Raw genomic sequence first — 16234 nt, forward strand, 5'->3', positions numbered from 1 at the left:
TCGTGCCCCTGTCGAATATTCGAGTCTTGGGATGGCGCCCCCTGGTTCATCCCCTTTCTTTGGGTGGATGTTGCTGTAGGCCAGCGTCTTAGCGGCCCCTCCCCGCGAGACTCCGCTCTTTTTGGGAGTCGAGTTCGCAGGAGTCGACGGCAGAGCAGGGCCAATGATGGGCCTTCAGGTGCTTGTCCCTGCCGACAGGCGCCGAAAAGAGAGATGCACCACGAATCCGACTGGTGCTAGCAAGTGCATACCGCTGCAGGCGCTCTGTTGCCGTGGCTGGATTCGCCAGTAGCGCCGGCGACTGGGTGACAGGTCGAGAAATCGGAGGTTCATGCTCGTAGTGATCGCATGCATCAGCAGGAATGGAGTTGAGTTCCGTTCTGAGGAGGCGTGTCTCTTCAGAGCTGAAGAGCGAGGGCGAGAAGAGAGGGAGGCAGTCGGGAAAAGGAAAATAGTTGAGGCGGGAAGCGGAAGCGCCCAGGCACGCGCCCAGGTCCAGCTTGATGGGATCCCCTGACGCCCCTGTATTCTACAGGCACTGTCCGCTACAAGTCTCCAGCCGAAGCGCTAACGGTGCCTGTCAATGCCCTGGCCCCAAAGTACCGGTACTCTGTCGCAGCAGGCGATGGAGCCCGAGCATCGACTCTACCCACCCAATCTTGCACTACCAGCTCGCGCGCAGCCAGTACAAGTACATGAAGCTCGCTGCGTCCGCCGTCGCCTTGTTGATCCCCTTTGTCTGCCCCTTTGGACCTCTCTCTGTTGACGCTCCAGCTACCGCCCGTCCTTTTCTCTTCTCCCACGCTCCCTTTGTTTTTGTCTTGATTCCATTCTTTTTGCTTTCTGTTGCCCGCCAGCTGTTTTCTCTGATCCAGACACGGCGCGCGAGAATCCAGCTCCGACTGTTCCCCGCAAAGAAAAACGACAGGTGCATATGTGATCTGCGCCCACGCCCACCCGAGGATCTTGGAAATTCCAGTCGGCTGACCAGCATTCACATTCGCTGTCGTCAGAGCAAAGTCATATCCAGGCTCGCCCTATCAGAGCCCGCGAAGCGCAGACGCAAGACGCAAATCGCAGAAAAACGCCTCCCGCCGCCACATCTACCGCGTTTCTTTTTTTGGAGCGCCTCTCTCTAGAGCTTCGTCGGCGTCGCGAACAGTTGGCGATACCGACTCGGACGGCATTTGGCAGCGCTTTTTCGCTGCTTGTTGACAATCTCGCCATCTGGTCTCAACCAGGTGCAACGTGCACGCGTGCGGGTAACGGATTCTTATTTGCAAGCACAGGCCTCGCTAGCCATTCTCTCGTTTCGTGCCGCTTCTCGTATTCTCGCTTTAAACAGCACGGGCTGGCCTTAAAGTTACGCGCCAACAAACTCATTCCTATCCCCCCCTTTTCAACGCTTTTCTCTGCTTCGCTTGCGCACAAGTCGGGTGAAATCGCCCGCGACAGAAATTCATCATGGCCGCGTAAGTTGGCTCACTTTGCTCTGTAATTTCAGGGCATGGCGATAGTTGCTATGGACCAGCGGGCTAATGCATTTGGTGACAGACTCGGATCTGCTTTTCGCACGTTCTGGCATACAATGACCAGCAATGACCGGCGTATGTTTTAGCTCATCCACCATTCAATGAGCGCATTCGCACTCATTTCTCTGTTGACGGCCGTGCATGCTAATTGTGCCTTGTACCAGATTCCGATTTCGACTCGCCGCAACGCACCGGTCGCCATGTTCCGCTTCAGAATGGCCGTCATATCATGACAGGCATCGCGACCGCTTCCGACTCGCGAGCCGACATCCATAGCCCCTACTTTGACGATTCCCGGGATCCCTCCGCCCAGGGCTCACCCACCAACGGCAACCGAGGATACTCACCGGGCCTCCGATCGCAGAACGTAAATAAGGATGGTTTCGAGGTCCAGTCGCCTGGTGACGTCGCTATGCAGTCATTTGAGAATGGAGTCCCTCCGCCCCCTCCTGTGGCACACTCCTGGAGACGTATCGATGCATGGGCCGAGGAGAACTACCCAGAGCTGTTTGACCAGCTGTGTGAGGGTGCCACGAACAACGATCTGAACGATCTGGAGCACCAAATGGACTGCTCTCTGCCCCAGGATCTCCGCGAGTCTCTCATGATTCACGACGGCCAGGAACGAGGTGGAATGCCTACGGGTATCATTTTCGGCTCAATGTTGATGGACTGCGAAGAGATTCCCCAGGAGTGGGAGACATGGCGACAAGTGAATCAGCAATTCATGTTGGACGCCGCCGCCAATAAGCCACCAACCCCGTCAGGCAGCGAGGCTTCTTCTTCTAAGCAGCGACCCGGATCCTCTTCATCATCCAACGGCCCCGGCGAGTGGAGGCAGAATCTCCTGGCTAAACAGACGTGCATTCCTCCGAATACCGTGCAAAAGGCATACGCACACGCCGGCTGGATCCCTCTGGTCCGCGATTGGGGTGGCAACAACCTGGCCGTCGACTTGGCTCCCGGCCCTGCTGGTCGCTACGGCCAAATTATTCTGTTTGGCCGCGACTACGACACTAAATACGTTGTTGCCCGTTCTTGGGCCGCCTTCCTCGCCTTGGTTGCTGACGATCTCAACAGCGGAAAGTGGTTCATCGATGAAGAGACCAATGAGCTCAAGCTTCGAGAATTCAAGGATGCGCGAGTTGAACCTTCTTATTTCAACATCCTTCGATGGAGAATGGATCAGAAGCATGGACGACAGGCTGCCAAGCGACAGTCCCAACGGCCTGTTTCCCGAGTCGCGTCCAAGAGCAACTCGCCCCTCGGCTCTCGATCTGCCTCGCCTTATGCCAATCCCCAGGACTCAAACGGTGATATCCGCGGCCGGTCGATGCAGCGTCTTCGCGATGCCTCCCCTCTTACTAGCCCCATGAGGAACGGTGTCGGCAAGCCCCCGGCTCCTTTCCTAAGCCGCGTGACAGAGGAGGCAGCGGTTGAGCTCACTGATGCGGTCATTGAGCCCAGCACTCTGGTCGACGTGGAGGATGATGATGAGGATGATGTACGAAACAGCGAAGACGCAAAGCGCCCTACCGTAACGACCCTTGAACGCTCAGAGTCAGATCTGGCCAAGGACAAGGGCAAGGAAGTCGAGTCTCCTAAAGCAAATGGTAAACACCCCGAGGTTATCATCGACGATACCATGAAAGAGATTGAGATTTAGAGGGGGTTTTCTATATAACGGGTCGAGACAGCATGAAGTAATGGCTGCGAGTTGATATCGCATACACCACGATGGCACGACTTGAAGATTCCGTAGACCGGGTTAATTACGAAAACGGTCTCCGTTTACGCGTCAATATCTACGTTTTCTAAAAACAAAAAAGAGACACTTTGGGCGTTGGTGGCGTTATGGCTGCCGCTGGAGGCTTGCCATAAATAAGCATTTTGCTTTTTTTTTTATTATCATCTTCATTTTCTATTTCTATTTCTCTATTTTTCACTTTCTTATTCTTTACGTCTTTTTTTTTTCTTCGAAAGATGAGCCGCACTTTGGAGGACATGATAGCGATGGAGGAAGTCAGCATACAATTTTGAGTGCTCGCTCTTACCCTCTTTTTTTTTCTATACGGAGTAATACTCTAACCTGAGGACCCTTCTCTGGGGGCCTGAAAACCCTCCTCTTACTATTTCCCCCTCTGTTACGCGGTTTAGTTGCTGCTGAGCAATGATCTGGTGGAGCTGAGTATGCGATATGCAGGAAGCGCTGTAATTGTTGTGTATCATTATGAGAGCTTTATTCTGCATTGGACTGTACTGATAATTAGAAGGATACAATGGGACTTTGCCATGATTAGTTGAGGATGAATGGAAAACGATTAAAAATTTGAAAGATTGAACAAAGCTAGTGCCAGTGCTCTGTAAAGTGATTGGTGTTTTGTTTACCCCAAGTCGTGATACTGTGTTTGATGAATATATACATACTTACACGTAGTCTAGGCACCTTTACCAGGTACAAACCGAGGTTGAAGGCAACACACAAACAACCCAAGTAAAAAAGCCTTGCTCTGTTTGCTGAAGATTCTCTCTGCCGATCAGCCCATCCAGCGCGTCTGTGGCGTAGGCGCCAGATGGCTGACAAGGGAAAAGCTGGGAGCTCTTCGGCCAATGAGAGGAGGGCGGCTCGGGAAGCACGGACTAGGGGACAGCCGCTGGCGCTAGTGGTTTATTTTTGGCTCCTCGGCTTTTTCTTTTAATGTTCTCTGTTCTGTCCTGTTTGTTGCATGTAGATTGAATATCGCGATTCCAAGTTTCGTTTTCTCTCTGGAATACTTGATGGTTTGCTTGTTTGTTTGTTTTTCATTTACTAGCATGATGTTGGGAGTTGTAGAGATGGAGTGAGGGTTTCATTGTTACAGCGTTTGTAGACGGAACACCACAGCCTCACCACCAGATAGCATATTCCAAGGCATAAAATGCATAAAAACAAGGCTTCAGCCTGCCTCAAGCAATATAACCAACAGTTAAGACACATAGAAAGCTCATACAGCTAATTTCAGCACCCAAAATAAGAAAAACCCACGTCACGCCCCAGTTTCGTGTAGAGCCGCTTCTATTGGCCCGAGACTGGTAAGCGCATGCGCTTAGCCGTCAAGTGGACATGGTTGAGTTTCATAGCTGTGCAAGGCGCGTTGTCTGCGGGAACGGTGGGAACGGAACTAATAAGCGTGTAAGATTGAGCGTTAACAGTTTTCTATATGAGGGAATGAGAGTAGGTGTTAAAGCGAGATGTATATATGTTGTTGGTCGTTGAAGTAAGCTTGTGTTTTCGGCGATTCTACGCTTGGGGGCTTTTTTTTATATAATCCTTGAGTGTAACCCTTCCCCCTCATCGTTTTACCCTGCCTTTTGTCTTCTTATTTGGCCTTCCTTGTTTCCTTTTCCTTTCTCTCTCTCTTTATATGCACTAATTCTACACGGGTTGTCCTTTCTCGTAAAACTATTTGGTGTGCTTGAGTTGAGATTGGACGGCTATTTGCACTTCTGGCTTGAATGTTATAATGGCGTCGCAGCCTGAGTGTGAACCACTTTCACCAAACGATTACGGTATTAGAAGACCTCTACAGTCTCAATTTTCTCAAGGATCGAGCTTAGAGGGCGCAAACAGCAACAGCTTATGGTGTCGACAGCCGAGGAGAGCGCCATCACTACGAGAAAACAACAATAATGGTGAATATACCTAGTCCCTGATGGCCACTGCAAGATGGGGAGGAAGAGAGAGATGAAATAACCAACATTATCTCTAGTGTTGCGAAAAGGCTGGAAGCCGCTTTCTATGGAGCCAGCCATTTTAGTGCTGCTTACACTGTTGACGCTGCTCATTGCCGGCGGTATTGAAGTGCTAGCACATCTTAGTAAATCTAAAGGCGCTCTTGCACTGTCACGAACCCAAGATGAGATCCCGCAGTATGCGATGCTCAGTTATCTCTATGCTCCTAATATAGTGGCCGTCCTGTACAGTCTCATGTGGAGCTGGGTAGATCTCGACGTTAAGCGAATGCAACCATGGTTCGAGCTATCCAAGCCTGGGGGAGCGACGGCCGAGAATTCCCTGTTCCTCGATTACCCTTACGACTTCATTGCCACTGTTCCTATCAAGGCAGCTAAGAGGAGGTAAAGTATTATACCAAGTACACTTGAAGAGCTTCACCACTAATAGTTTAAAAAAGACATTGGCCAGTGTTCTTTGCTGGAACAGTGACAGTAGTCATTTTCTGGCTCATCACTCCTCTGCAGAGCTCCATTATGGGAACCGGCTTTGTCAATAGGACAGAGCCAGCAATAATAGCAACGCGATCATCCATGGTCCCGCTCTCAAACCAGTCGGCCCTTTTGACCAACGAAATTCTCAACACAGGATACGCCACGGGATGGCTTGGCCAGAATTTCCCTCCCTTTACAACCGCCGACTATGCGATACTTCCGTTCTATATCGATAATGATCCTGGTGCGTCTCAACAGCAGCTGAATTGGACGGCCGTAACGACGAAGCTATGGACTGAGCTCGACTGTTGGCCTGCAGCGTACCAAAGACAATATCCTGCTACAACAGAGTGGAACTTCCAGAACGGCCAGGGTTGCAATGCCACCGTCAGTCTCAATCTAGACTCAAATCTCGCTATGTATTACGTTGGATATCATACCAGTCCATACGAGGACTTTCACTTGGCAAATTCCGTTTATTGTCCCGCAACTGAAAATTCGACACATCAGTTCCTCGCCATTTGGGCGTCGACAACTCTCAGCTCTAACTTTTCAGTCACCCCTGAAGTCAATGTGACAGCGCTTTTTTGTCAACCATCTTACTATAAGCAGCAAGTAGTAGTTTCTATTACTACAGATGATTATAAATCACAGAATACATCTATTCAGCCCATATCGCCCCGGGAGCCTCTTACTGAGAAAGAATTCAACTCAACATCTTTCGAGTTCCTCATCGCGACCGGAATGCCCATGGAGGAAGCGCCAGGACTTATCATTACGCGAGATTACCCTTTTGAGCGGGTCGTTGAGATAGAACCCCGGCTAAACAGGACAGATTTGAATTTACCAGTTTCTAACATGGTTGGATATGCTCTTGCTGGCCGTAACGAGCCAGCAACTCCATACAGAGATCCAAATGCTCTTCACGAAGCATTCAATCGCGCCCACAAATATCTGTTTGCTATTGCTGTAAACAAATTACTGATTAATGAGACAGATGTGGGCAATAGCACTGCAGTTTCTTCCTTTCAGCAGAGCGGCATTATTGTCAGCAGATTGTTTTCCGCCATCGTGGAGGGTCTCCTCCTCTTTGTGGCGATTTTTATAGTCAGCCTCTTGTGGGCTTGCCACAAGTCCACGAGCTATCTAAACGCCAATCCATCTTCCATCTCAAGGCTCGCTGCTATATTCCGCAACGGATCAGACGCGAATAAACTATTCCGTCCAGTCGACCACGCGGATGAGAAATCCCTACAGGAGCTGTTTCAGGGCGACAAATTCCGACTTGCGCGAAGCGATAACAATGATCCTAAAAGTTTATACATAGAGAAGATGGATGATTCTGAACAGAGTCATAGTGATAAACGATTTGACAAGCCAACTGGCTACTATGAGCCTATTCGACCGGCGGTTTTGCGGAGAGAGGTGGGACTGCTCTTTGCAGTAATGCAAATTGGAGCTCTTGTCGGTATTTCATATCTTAAGACTCAGAGCGATAAGGAAAATGGTGAGTTTTAGCTCTTATTTGTTTGCCATACGCCTTTAACATATTGCATTTCTAATAGAACCAACAGGCCTCATTCGACCCTCGAGCAATTTTGAAGTGCTACAGATTCTCGAGAATTATATCCCTACTGCGTTCGCTACTTTCTCCGAACCCTTTTGGGTTCTTCTCAATAGGCTCCTATGTCTTCTACAACCATTTAAAACCATGTCAAAAGGACGAAGCCAACCTTCCAAATCCATCGAATCAACATACACGGCACTGCCTCCTCAGTTGGTGGCATGGAGGGCGCTCCGATCCGGGCATCTAATGCTAGTCATGATATGTATCATTGCTCTGTTATCGAATGTCCTCGCTGTAGGACTTGGTGCTCTCTTCAACGAAGATCAGATGACGGCCAGCTATTCCGCTACCTTTACTCCCAACATTGCTCCACAGTTTGATAATCAATCTGTGTTTCACTTTCCGAATTTGGGTTTTCTAGTCACTTCTGGGCTTTATCAAGATGAGCTATACATTACGATGGCGAATATTTCTTCTGGGACGCCACTGACCCCTTGGACGACCTCTGACTACTTCTTCCAGCCATACACGGTTGATAGCGGCAGCGAAGGCAATAGCAGCAGTACTTATCGAATATCGACTCGCGGCTTCGGTGTCAATGCGAACTGCACTGCCGTACCATCGTCAAAACTTGCAATTACATTTCCGCCCGGCCTAGAAAAGACTTGTCCAGGCAATAGCTCCTATATAGTCGAGGTTGCCAAAATGAAAATTCGAACGAGTGAATTTATGAGATCCAGTGGACTGTCCTCTATCGAATACAGTGACATCTTCAATCCAGCAGACTATTTCGACGATTGCGGTAGAGCCATCACTTTTGGTTGGGGACGAACCCCACAAGGGGCTGACATGAACGGGACTATCGAAGCAAGCTTCGCCTTCTGTAAGCCGTATTTCCAAACGGCAATGTTTGACGTGCGTCATGATGCAGAGGGCAATGTGTTAGCATACGGGAGAACGAGTGATATATCTACGCACTTGGATGGCGACGGCCAAGACGTGCAAACAAAAAGAATGGTCACACAGATGAATAAATTGCTTAGAGCGTCTGTAACTGAATGGCACAATGACACCCTGACGAGAGACTGGATGAGTTACCTGCTGGCCATAACTCTGGACTCGAGAGACTTCCTGGACCCCGAAAAGCCGCCCCCTGATCCAAATAGTTTGATACCGACAATCGAGAAATTGTATCGGCAGTTATTTGTCACTGTTCTCGGCCTTAACCTACAGCTATTTGTCCCCGGCGATCAAGACCTCTCAATATCAGGCGAAAGGCTAAGAGACGAAACACGAATATTCGTGGACCAAAGCGCATTTATCATAACAGCCATCGTCCTAGGCTTCAACATCATCGCGCTCATCATCTTTTACTCCCGCGGCATCAGGTTCAACCTCCCTCGTGTGCCAACCACCATTGGTTCAATCCTCGCATTCATTTCCGCAAGCCACATTCTTCTTCTGGACGACGAAGCGTCATCTTCATCCGGAGAAGCAAAGGAGGAAAAGACGTATAGCTTTGGGCGATACATTGGGGTAGATCAGAAGGTGCATTTAGGGATTGACATGGATCCGCACGTTGCGCTGGTTGATCCAGCGTCGTTGAGAGAGAAGAGGTCTTTTATACATAGGATAGCGCCTAGTGGTCTGAGGAGGAGAAAAGAGCTTGGGCCAGTGAGTAATAGCACTTGGTTATGAAAGCTGGTTATCGAAATTGGGGTTTCGGTTTAGAGCATTAGTAGAGATAGATTACAATTAGAATTTTTTAGGGCTTTTGATTGAAGTTAGTAGAATGATCGAATACGGCGATTTTCTCAAGCAGTCATAGGTTCATATGTAAGTAGTATTTTCATGATAAAAGCCCAAGTGTGTTTGTGTCTAAATGTATTTTCTCGTCTTAATCTAGAACCTCGGTGATGATACAGCGAAAAGAGAGAGCAGTATAAGTCTAAAAGTATATACATTAAAAGAATGTCAATCCTCCCTTCAAGGGAATGGTCAAATGTCCATCACAAATCTATCCCAAATTCTGCAAAAAAACAAAGGACCGTAACAAGCTAAATATACAAGCCTAAAATGCAATGCTTATGATGGCTTAAGCCCGCATGCGAACGGCGTGGCGCATAGATTTCATACCCCTCTTGGCAACCATTTTGAGGTTCTCAGCCTGGCCAGACTGGCATGAAGTGCCTCCAGCAACAGCCTGGGGAGCAGACCAACTACCGCTGGCGCATCTCTGGAAGTGAGTTCCGCCAATACAGTTCCATTGGCCTTCAGAAGAGCAAGCTGTGCCAGCTGCGAAACCACCGCTGGGGCTTGATCCTGAGCTGGCGTTGGAGCCGGAGCTGGGAGCCGGTGGAGGGGCGGCAGCAGAGGTAGCAGCAGGGGGGTTCGCTACAGGAGCAGAGGTGACAACAGGCTGGGAAACGGCAGGCTGGGTAGCAGCGGGCTGAGAAGCTGGTGGCTTAGTGATAAAGACGCCGCCGGGAACACTGGCTTGAGTAGGCTGGGCAGGAGAACCGGTGGGAGCAGATCCAGATCCGCCGTTGGTAGGAGCTGCGCTGGCGACGCCGGTGGAGGTGCCCGTACAAATTGCAGGAGCGAAGGCTTCAGTAGCGCCGTTGAATTTGTCAACATCATTTCCAGGGTCGGGGAACAGAACATCTTTGTCATCTGGAGTTGCGCAGCCATGACCGTCAATGTTGGCTACGAACATATCCGGAAGAGTATTCATGAAGTCTTTCGAGCCTCCTGATCCAGTGACTGTCACAGGGGCACAGTTCATGTACATCTCACGGACGCCACCAACCTTGTTGAACCAAGTCCAGGCCAGAGTGTAGTTGCCGGATTCCAATTCCTTAGGAATAGTGAAGTCATATGTGAAAGGGTCTATAGCGCTGGCGTCTTCACCCATATTGCCTATTTGACCTTTGGCAGGGCAGCCACCCTCGATGGACTTGATAACTTTCCAGACTGAGTTTTTATCAGGCTGCGCATCAGTAGTAACGGAAACTTGGCATGAGCCGCCACCGTGAACAGTGGATCCGAGAAAAGCGAGTTTTTGGGTGCTGCCTTGGGCATACACATTGCTTGCTCCCTCAAGGTCATAGACGCCGTCTCGCTGCTTGCAAGGGAAATCTGAAGCGTTGCCAAAGAGAGGGGAGTTGTTCAGACTTGAAGCGCCATATGGGATAGGGCTGGTAATCTTCATGTGGGCACTGGCGGCCGTAGCCAGGAGAATGACGGTGAAAAGCTTGGAGAGCATTTTGAAGTAGAGTGATACCAGAGTCCAAATCGTACCGGACGAAAAAGTTTCAGAATGCTGTGGTATGAATAGTCGTCAAGATGGAAAGAGAGAATGTTCAAAAAGATTGGATAGCGATATAGAATCTGGGAGTTTTTGGATTAGTTTTATGTTCCACATTCTTGACAAGAATGACTGCCGGGCCATTTATCAAAGGACAAGAGCTCGGGTAAAAGAAGAGGGATGGAGAGATGGAATAGCGCGTAGAGCGGCTTGCTGACTTACAGTGAAAGCTGCGAGAAGACGGTAAGAGGCTCGTTGCAGTTACACAGGATATCACAGATTCCTTAAATAGCAGGCAACCGGGCCGGCGTAAGTCGAGAAATGTAAAAGAAGAAAACAAGGGCTAGCCTCGTGTAAGAATGACGGAGGGTGAGTCTTGACGACGTTCACTTGAAGGAAGGACTGTTGACTTGTGATGTCTTGAAACGAAAAAAAAAATAAACTACATACGAGGTTGGGATGAGACGTCCATTATATACAATGCGTTCCGCAGAGAAACATGTTGAAGGGGAAACAGCTCGGCCGCCATTGTCCCTAGATCATGACTAGCAGAAAAGATCCAGTTACAGGAACCGAGAGAAGCAGGGGAGCCATTGGCGAAGCAGGGGACAGGGTTCAAACGGGGACCCTATGCTTAATGGTACGCATGTTTCGTTCAAGGAAGAAACAAAGCCAGCGTGGAGAAGAATCAATCCAGCAGAGCTCAACCGCGGGCTGGATGACGGGGGTTTTCGACACACCGCGGATCACTAGTGTATTAGTCTGGTGGTCGAAGGGAGTGTGCCCTGGGAGTCCACTGATAGGCTAGAGTCGTCGTTTCAGAATTTCAGAAGAACGACGCAGAAACAGCGAACATGCGTGGACAGTCAACACTGTTCACAGCTCAACTGAAGGGTGCCGTGGTCGTTCACCCGAGGGGGTGTTCCACTTGTTGAACTGAATTATAGGTGCGCTAGAGCTGTTCACTTGAGGGGTGCTCCTTTGTTATCCATTAGCTGCGGCAACGAGTGGACATCAGCCGAGAACCCCAGAAGGCCAAGCAAGACCAAATCCAGCCCCTGAGTAACCTTGCAAGCCCTGCTCTCTCTCTCGTTTTTTTGTTTGCCACCGTGAAGAGTGCCAGCAGTACTACATACTTGTAGTAGTAACTATGTACGGCCAGGAATGCACATTGAATTTGTGCCGTACAGGGGTCAGACAACTGTATGGTCTGTGAACTGTCTGTGTGTGCGTGTAACTATGGTCTGCCCAAAAATCTTCACGAAAAAAATCCTCCGACACGGTGCCCCGTCACTTGTGTCATGGGCGCCTACCTGCAGTATGAAGCCCGCTTTGAAGAGACGCTGCATGACAAGTTATCGCGACTCTAGGAGTCGTCTGACGTATGGCGCAGCGGTTAAGAAACTTCGGCTACCTATACAGACTCAAATGCTGAGGGAGGCTCAGCACTCTAATGTTGATCGCGCATTGCCGTGGTAGCGCTGCTAAAGTAGGCCGTCCCGACCCCTTGGGCATGAAGCCAGAGTTGAGGCCAGTCCACTGGGAAGATCCGCTGCAACTGTCATGGCCTTCCGGGTTCCTCGTTTATAATTGGCCACGGCTTACCGAGCCTGTGCAAGGGAGGATGAAGATCTTGTGCCACTGATTTTCTAGCATATTCAGAAAGGCGACATGATCTCCCTGTAGCTGCCGACACAGGGGCAAAAAAATAAATACTCATGCGCTGCGTCGCGTCACTCTATTGAATAGCAAAAGCGAACTCCACGTTTGCCATCACGGTTATGCCTTCTGTGCGAAATGCTCTGTATACTCGACAGTCTGCTCCTAGCTGAACTGACACGACCTGTCTGTGAGTGAGCATCTATAAAATGGGGTAGCAGGGGTATGATAGGCTATTGGTGCACTAAACGCTCGTGAGCCGACCAAACAGAGGAATGACGCTGCTTCGTGCGAGGACGTAACACTCACCACTCAAACGTCCACATTGCCCAGAGCTTGGCGCAGCTTGTACGTACAAGTATGCGAACCGGAAATGGGGCTCCAGGCTTTGCCGCCGAGAGCCAGGCTTTCCAGGGTTGGTGCGGAGAAAAGAACTGCGCTTCAAGCATATCCATCATGGCTTCTCTGAGCAGCGCAGTCTTCTCCATAGAAGCCCGGTATGGTGTGGGGACATGGGCTCCCTCGAGAAACATTGGGATCGGCCACGGGCCGAAAGTAATGGCTCGGTGGCTCGATGACCGTTTGCTTGTTCAATCTCGAGACTGATACTTGCCCATGGTTATAGCCTCGTTCTGCCGTACGGCGTATCAGACATGGCAGCAGCACTAACGCTCTTTTTTCTTTTTTCTTTCTTTGGAGCCATCACAGCCGTCGAAGCTGTCGTGCGCCATAAACAACGTTGCAAAGCGGTACTACGAAGAGCGCTAGTCAAAGCAAAGGGGCACTCGCCACCTTGTTGACACCACGCGAGTCGTATCATGCCGTCAACACTCGCATGTTGATTTAGGCAATAACCAGCCCGCCACCCAAAGACTCGTCATGTATACGAGCAAGGGGCTTGATCTGTCGTCTGTAATGCTTCCAGAGCGCGTGTGTAGCGAGGATGCTCCCTCTCTAAGATCCCAATGCCACGTCGGTCCCTGGTTCTCCAACCCCTGTTCTCTCGGCATGCAGGCGCAGGGGTGCTCTAAATCCCTTGACCGAGCTTAGCCTCCGTGCCGTGGGATGGATCGAGTTCTGGTGAAACAGAGGCTGGTTTCATCAGCACCTGCTAGGCGTCTTGCACGCAGATTCGCAGCCTATGGAAGGCTTGGGCAGGATTTTGGCGTGCGAGGGAGGCGGAGAGGGCACAATAACGCAAGGGAAATGGCGTCACAGCGAGACACCACGCAGCTGGACCGCCCGTCAGCAGAGGCAGACGCCAGCGGTGTTGATTGACGAGCATACGCAGAGGTTTCGTCTAGACGATAGACGCGCTGCGGCTGGCGGGGTTGACAGTGGCAGGCCAGTAAAAAGCGCAGAGGCCTTGGCCCTGCTGACCGCCTTCCACTCGACGAGCGCCAAAATGGGCATCCAGTGGCCTATAACAGCCTCTCAGAAAACTTCAGGCCTCCAGAGCCAGCATGAAGCCCCTACATACATGTACTTTGAGCGCGTTTGCAGACACATGCGCATCAACTCATAGCCGCCGAAGGACCCCTTGGGCAACTCGACCAATGGACATTAGGGCTTGGAAAAGGCCGCCTTCACATTGTCACATGCGCTCTGCAACTCGGCGCTTCCATCGTCAATTTCCCTCTTTGGCATGTCGTAAGCCGTCGCACCTTTGGTGGCAGCATGCATCCATCTAGCCGCCTTCACGACTCAGCACCGGGCGTGTCCTCTCAAGTGGCTATGCCGGTACACGCTTCGTGACCAAGGCAGATGAGATCATCGCCGTCAGGATAAGATGAAGGGGCCGTCGAACTATGCGGTCGGCCGCATCGCGAATTACACGCAACTGATGGCATGGCCCTTTCCAAGTCCAAACTCTTGGCCGCTGTGTCGCTCCACATATAAGACAAAAGATCTTGCTAGCAGAGGAGCCAAGGCGGCTTGTAATGAAAGAATATTAACATTCAGCAGCACTCGGTTCCGCAGCGGTATCATGTCCCAAAATATCGGCATAAATTCTCTCAATGCCAGACACCCCTAGGCTTGGCGTCGCTCTTCAACTTGGAGTGCATCACGTCCTTGTTTTATTACCTACTGCGGGGTCTTTCTCACCTGAGAGAAGATAATGGCTCTTGGCAGGACTTCTTGCGGGGACCTATTGAAGAATTAATCGCATGTTTCTCTATTTCATGCGGATACCTAGTAGTATTGACTCCAAGCTCGGTCAACTCTCCGAGGTGTGGAATCACTAAAAGCTGAAATCGAGATCTGGAGCCACGCTTTGGACCTTTTCTTTTTTTTTTCGCTTTGAACCCTGTTTAATTTACTTTTAAGCTTCAATTGCTCCGTTCCCACTAGCAGTGTTACGGGCAATCTACTTCGGAACCATATCCGAAATTCACCTAAAACTTGCGCTGAGGTTGTGACCTTCTCGTTTTGTCGATAGTGTTCGCTTCTCGCAAATTGCGTCGCCGCGAGGACCACATGCTTTCAAAATATTCGTTGAAACTTTTCTATGGAGCAATAAGCACATGTTTTAACTAACTTTACCAATCCACTCACGTCGTCTATATACTTAATTACATGTGATGCAAACATTGCCGTTAAGTGTGGAGACTGCTCAAACATACTTAACATACTGTTGGTCGCGCAGCCGCTCCTGAGAAAGAAAAGCCCTGGCTGTTGGTTCCACAACAGCCTGTCAACCCATCAAGGCCAGAGTCCTGGTTTCTGTATTCCGCGTGCCTACATATATTACCCATTCTAGATATGCTGCGCAGACCAGACGTCACTCTGCCACGGTGCGCAACATTCATAGAAAAGCTGATGTATGCTTTGCTGCGAGGATGGCTGAAATATCACGTCTTTCGTTTTGTCTTGTATTTTCTTGTCTAATACACATGACATGTTTGTATCATTCATCATCCACTACCAATTCTTCCAAATATACATAGCATTACCATACAAAAATCTATCTAGCTGCTGAACTTGTCGCATGCACCATACGTGTCGCCTCTGCATTCAACGACTAAGCGCCGACGACATTCGCCGTCCGATTATCTGAAAGTGAAAAGTCAGCGTATAGGTACTTATCGCATGCATACAAGAGCTCAGATTTTACCATCGGGAAACACCCAGTCTCCTCGTGTCCACAGCTTCATTTTGTTTTGGCGAAAGTCTTCAAAATCCCATTCGCGCTTCTCCAGCGCGTCCGGGTTCAGGAACACATATACGGACGCCTCCTTCACCTCTCCGTCGACTTCTTTGTCACCCTCCCTCTTCAGCAACCTGACCTTGGTGTCAATCCGTTCATACTCATTCCCTTCAAAAATATCCAGCTTTTGCAAATTAGCCTCCGTCAGGCCAGTTGCATACACACCCCGCACGCAGTGTCCTTGCTCCGCAATGATGGCTGGGTAGTCTTCAGACTGAACTCTGTGGCGACAGTAACCATCTAGAATAGCAGGCGTGAATGTGTGGAGGTCCTGGATCGCCTTTGGTGGCTGTCTATCACCATAGCAAACGCTAAAGAACACTTCGGGAGCCATCTGCAAGAATCAGTATCTCTAATAACTGGCCCTTTGAGTCACATATGAGAATCTCACCAGCGTTCCTAGGCATTTTAAAATTCCAGAATATTAGCCTAGACCGTGTCGAAGATCACGCTGAGAAATTTACCATAGAAGAAAGCTTGGTTTCCACCACTCATGTTGCTTTCGTCGTCCCTTTGTTGGTTGTGTTGTGCTTGGCAGTCTAGGTTAGGTTGGGTTGGGTCGGACTCGAGGTAGTGGCAGTAACTTCAACTGATATGAATCGGGCAGTGCAGGATTTCTAAGCGTAAAGTCGATATATACTAGGCTTTGGTTGAAGGATAAAGGGTCAAGTGAGAATCACGATGATGCTTTCGCTTTATATAAAATTGCCGAGTCTCTTTGTTATCTCGGCAATATTACGAAGCTTCCCCGCCAA

The 16234-nt window shown here is 49.8% G+C and overlaps 5 protein-coding genes across 5 annotated transcripts; 3 read left to right on the forward strand and 2 right to left on the reverse strand.

Moving 5' to 3' along the window:
- Nucleotides 1–668: 668 nt before the first annotated feature.
- Nucleotides 669–3930, forward strand: COT2 (Glucan synthesis regulatory protein). Its single transcript, XM_024903773.2, has 3 exons — nt 669–1472; nt 1555–1607; nt 1697–3930. The coding sequence occupies exons 1-3, from the start codon at nt 1465–1467 to the stop codon at nt 3196–3198; spliced, it is 1563 nt and encodes a 520-aa protein (XP_024762232.1). The 5' UTR covers nt 669–1464; the 3' UTR covers nt 3199–3930.
- Nucleotides 3931–4897: 967 nt separating this feature from the next.
- TrAFT101_008355 (uncharacterized protein) lies at nt 4898–7256 on the forward strand (the record flags this gene model as incomplete). The annotated part of the gene is made up of 3 exons (XM_066128311.1): nt 4898–5204; nt 5282–5648; nt 5705–7256. Exons 1-3 carry the CDS (start codon nt 5036–5038, stop codon nt 7254–7256), a joined length of 2088 nt encoding a protein of 695 aa, XP_065984429.1. The 5' UTR covers nt 4898–5035.
- On the forward strand, nt 6627–9039 carry TrAFT101_008356 (uncharacterized protein). Its single transcript, XM_066128312.1, has one exon. The coding sequence runs from the start codon at nt 7450–7452 to the stop codon at nt 9001–9003; it is 1554 nt and encodes a 517-aa protein (XP_065984430.1). The 5' UTR covers nt 6627–7449; the 3' UTR covers nt 9004–9039.
- A 361-nt stretch (nt 9040–9400) lies between these two features.
- On the reverse strand, nt 9401–10570 carry TrAFT101_008357 (uncharacterized protein; the record flags this gene model as incomplete). The annotated part of the gene is made up of 1 exon (XM_024905398.2): nt 9401–10570. The coding sequence occupies one exon, from the start codon at nt 10568–10570 to the stop codon at nt 9401–9403; it is 1170 nt and encodes a 389-aa protein (XP_024762230.2).
- A 4528-nt stretch (nt 10571–15098) lies between these two features.
- Nucleotides 15099–16182, reverse strand: TrAFT101_008358 (uncharacterized protein). The gene is made up of 3 exons (XM_066128313.1): nt 15871–16182; nt 15387–15813; nt 15099–15325 (listed from the first exon to the last, which is right to left on the reverse strand). Exons 2-3 carry the CDS (start codon nt 15811–15813, stop codon nt 15294–15296), a joined length of 459 nt encoding a protein of 152 aa, XP_065984431.1. The 5' UTR covers nt 15871–16182; the 3' UTR covers nt 15099–15293.
- Nucleotides 16183–16234: the final 52 nt, after the last annotated feature.

This window comes from Trichoderma asperellum, chromosome 5 (genome assembly GCF_020647865.1).
Source record: "Trichoderma asperellum chromosome 5, complete sequence".
In the NCBI taxonomy this organism is placed as follows: Eukaryota; Fungi; Ascomycota; class Sordariomycetes; order Hypocreales; family Hypocreaceae; genus Trichoderma; species Trichoderma asperellum.